Source organism: Alligator sinensis, unplaced genomic scaffold, assembly GCF_000455745.1.
Source record: "Alligator sinensis unplaced genomic scaffold, ASM45574v1 scaffold389_1, whole genome shotgun sequence".
Lineage (NCBI taxonomy): Eukaryota > Metazoa > Chordata > Crocodylia > Alligatoridae > Alligator > Alligator sinensis.
The window spans coordinates 1106916-1111142 of NW_005841951.1; the positions used below are offsets into that span (position 1 = coordinate 1106916).

At 46.1% G+C, this 4227-nt stretch overlaps 1 protein-coding gene across 1 annotated transcript in view; it reads left to right on the forward strand.

Annotated features, from left to right (window-relative positions):
* LOC102381124 (lymphocyte antigen 75) overlaps positions 1 to 4227 on the forward strand; it is a gene marked incomplete at its 5' end in the record, with an annotated part of 121167 nt that overhangs the window by 62607 nt on the left and 54333 nt on the right. The window contains 2 exons of the mRNA XM_025199967.1: positions 680 to 844; positions 1999 to 2121. Of these exons, the coding sequence (XP_025055752.1) occupies positions 680 to 844; positions 1999 to 2121 (288 nt within the window). The remainder of the gene's footprint in view (positions 1 to 679; positions 845 to 1998; positions 2122 to 4227) is intronic.

Sequence of the window (4227 nt, forward strand, 5' to 3'; positions counted from 1 at the left end):
GTTGCTGCTTTTCCCCCTTTTACTGCCAATCTTTGGGATAAAGCTTCAAAGCTGTTCCTGGGGTAGACTCAGCTGGGAATAGTGAAAGCAGGAGAGCATGGGCAAGGGGTTCCCTTTTCCTGCTTCTGATTCCTGGGGGACTAGACAGGGTGGGGGAACCTACCCACCCCCTGCCCATCTCACTACCACTTGTACCCCAGCTGGAGGGAGCAAGAGTGGCTTTGTAGCATCTCAGCTCACCGAGATAGTGGAGAAAGCAATAACAGCAGGAGGTGAGGTAGAGACTTTGGGGTTCAGAGAGGATGTGCCTCTGAGCATGGAGGGGAAAGGGGGGATTCTTAGAGCCTGCCACAGCAAGATATATCCCTACCAGTTTAGGGGGAGGAGGCTAGGAGGAGGGGTGCAGTTGCCTGTACAGTGGGCATGGCTGCTTCTGCATTCCCCTTTGCCAAAACCCGAATTCACCCCTGGCTATCCCAGAAGGCTGTTTATCTGTTCTCGCTAGAATCAGTATAGGATTACAAAGTCAATGTAAGTTATGTTGGTGTTGATGTGTCTGGGTTCTTAGTTTTATGTTTTGTAATGGATATTAATGTTACATAAGAATTTTCTGTGAAGAATAGGCTGAGTGGTTTAAAATTATGTCCTGAGAGAATGTCTTTTTTTTTTTTCTTTCCAGATGAAACTGAAAAAGAAAAAGTTGTTGAACATATTACATGTCCACACAAAGTTAAAAATACACCATGGATATCATTTAAGAACAGTTGTTACACTTTCATGGTAACAAATGACAGATGGCGAGAACTGAGATCTCAAGAAGCTCATCATTTATGCAAAAAAATGAGTAAGTACTTCATACTAAGAATTAACTTCTTTATTTTTACTTTTGTATTGCTTTGTATGAAGTCTTTTAGATCTTATTATACATACAGAGGTATGTTTAAGTGAACAGGTAGGGTTTTTTGTGTGGCTTTGCAGAGTCTTTCCTATTGTTGACCCCTGGTTCCTATTAGACTTTTCTACAGGCTGCTCAGAGTGGTAAAGATGCTAGAGCAAATGGGTGAGAATTTGAAAAAATCTTGAATAGGAGTTATTTGCTTTTGAGAACCTGTTAATAAATTGCTTTAGAAATGAAAAAGGATAGACATGAGGGGACACTAACTGAAATTTAGATGCTTTCAAAATAAGTGCTATAAACTTTTTTTGGATACTACACTGTCCTTCAACTTCCTTTGGCAATTTTCTTGCTTACAGCCAAGCTTTTAAAAATGTTTTCCCTTGTTTCTGTGTAAAGAATGCATGTAAACAAGGAGTTTCCTTTGTGGGAGCCTAATTCAGGAAAGCACTTAAACATGTGAGTAAGCCCAGGCTTGCTCAACAAAGCGCGGGCTTTACTTCAAGCGTATCTTCTTATCCATATTAACCACCTTTGGCCAGGACAATTTAAGGACAAAAAAATCCTAACTTTTTCAGTTACTAGGTTTCAAATTGAGTGTCTTTTTCAGCTGCCCATAAGCAAACTGACAAGGCATACAAGAAGCAAACATGTTTCTTGTTCGTTTGGTCCAATAAGAGGTATTGCTAAAAATCCTTGCTTTTCACATTTCCTGGACCACCATGACTACAACACTTCAGCTATAGTAACACAAAGGGTATGAAGCCCACAAGGCATTTTGAACAACTGAAGACGTTTTGATCCATTTTCTTTAAAAGAGGTCCAATTTTTACTACCTAAAGGCTTTAAATGAATATAATGTTCATGAAAGCTGTGAGCTTCAGTGGGCTAAATCCTCTGCTTATCTACAGGATGTGTACCAAACAGGCAGAGTTGAAAATTAGTGTTTTTTTTCTTAACATTTTAGTATCTGCCTATTTTGTCCATTCTTAAGAATTTTTATATGTTCACATGTGCTAATTAAACAGTAGTAGTAAAAACAGTGATGTATTTGAAATTTGTAATGAATGATAAAATATCATTTTAAAAATTTGTTTCAACAGATCCGGATGCATTTGTTTTGAATATTAGAGATGAGGAAGAAAACAACTTTGTTGTTGAGCAGCTTCGTTCTTTAGGTGGCCTAGCTACATGGGTATGGTTGGGCTTAATTTATGATGATGCTGGTAAGTTGAAAGGGTTTATTTTTTAAGTGCTTTCTTAACTTTCTATCATTGCATTGGCATATTTCTCACATGTCTGGGCCTAACAATTAGAGCAGGGGTGGGCAAAACATGGCCTGTGGGTTGGATCTGGCCCACCAGGCCATTTTATCTGGCCTGTGGGGCCCCTAAAAAATTTAGAAAATGAATATTAGTTAATTTATTAACAGTATCTCATCCTATTCTCATAAATAAATTAAGAGGCTGTAACAGATGTTTACACGGTCCGGTGGGTGGCAAATTGACTTAGCAGTCACACCCAGAGAGTGGTAGTAGATGGGTTGGTATCGACCTAGAAGGATATGGGTAGTGGGGTCCTACAGGGTTTGGTCCTTGGACCTGTACTCTTCAATATCTTCATCAGTGACTTGGATGTGGGTGTGAAGTGTAGTCTGTCCAAGTTTGTGGACGATACTAAATTGTGGGGTGAAGTGCACACTCCAGAGGGTAGGGAATGATTGCAGGCAGACCTGGACAGGTTAGAGAAGTGGGCAGTACACAATAGGATGTAGTACAACAAGGACAAGTGCAGAATGCTGCACCTTGGGTGCAAAAATATCCAGCACACCTACTGGCTGGGAAGTGACCCTCTCAGCAGCACAGAAGTGGAAAGGGATCTTGGATTCATAGTGGACTCCAGCATGAACATGAGTCGTCAGTATGATGAAATCATCAGCAAAGTTAACCACATTTTATCGTGCATCAGCAGATGCATGACAAATAGAACCAAGGAGGTGATACTTCCCCTCTGAGGCATTGGTGAGACCACAGTTAGAGTACTGCATCCAGTTTTGGGTGCCGTACTTCAAGAGGGATGTTGATAGACTCGAGAGGGTCCAGAGGAGGGCCACTCATGGTTGGAGGCTTACAGGACAAGTCCTATGAAGAGAGACTGAGGGACCTGGACCTCTTCAGCCTCTGCATGAGATGGCTGAGAGGTAATCTTGTGGCTACCTACAAATTAATTAGGGGGACACAGCAAGGGATCAGAGAGGCTCTGTTCACCAGGGCACCTCTTGGGGTAATGACGAAAAATAGCCACAAACTGACAGAGAGCAGATTTAGGCTAGATATCAGGAAAAACTCCTTCGTGGTAAGGGTAGCCAAAATGTGGAATGGGCTTCCAAGGGAGGTGGTGCTCTCTCTACCTTGGGGGTCTTTAAGAGAAGGCTGGATAGGTATCTGGCTGGGATCATTTGAGCTCAGCTCTCTTTTTTCCTGCCCAGGAAGGAGGTCAGACTCGATGATCTGTTGAGGTCCCTTCTGACCCTAGCATCTATGAATCTGTTAATCTGCCCCTGGCTGCCTGTCAAAGATGATAGGAGCCAGGGGAAGTAGGACCCGGGGGAGCCTCTGGCAGGATCAAGTGGCTGGAGAAGGAGGTCTGGCATGGCCCTACACCCTCCCCTCCCTCCCCCCTCCACCCCGCACTGAGGGAAATGCAGATAAAAAAGGGGTGGGGAGGGAGGTAGGGGAGGACTGCAGGCAATCGCCCCAGTCTTCGGGGCCAGCTGGGCCAGCTCCTGCAGTCCCAGTGCTGCAGCTGAGAACCATGTGGTGCCAGCAGGCAGGCAGGTGGGGGAGAGCAGGGAAATGGCTGTGGCAGGCAGGTGGGAGGGGTAGCAAGCAAGCACATGGAGTGCAGTGACAGCTGGGCGGGAGTTCAGGGCCTGCACTGGGGCCAGCACCAGTGGGGCCCAGGGCAGGGTAGCAGGAGCATGAGGTGGGGGCTGCCTGGGGCTCTATGGAGCCGGGCTATGGTGCTGAAACAGGGAGCGGAGGGAACCAGCCTAGCTCCATAGAGCCCCAAACAGCCCCTGCTCTGTGCTCCTGCCATCCTGCACTGGCCCATGTGCACCGGTGTGGGCCCCACACTCCCACCTGGCTGTCACTGTGCTTCACGTGCCTGCTCGCTGCCCCTTCCCCTGCACCTGCCCTAGCCATTTCCCTGCTCCCTCCTCCCCCCACTGCCAGCTGCACAGGAGCAGCTGGGACGGAACAGAAAGGCAGCAGTGGCAGACAGGGAGGAAGTGGCAGTGAGCAGCAGCATGGAGCCCACACTGGTGCCCC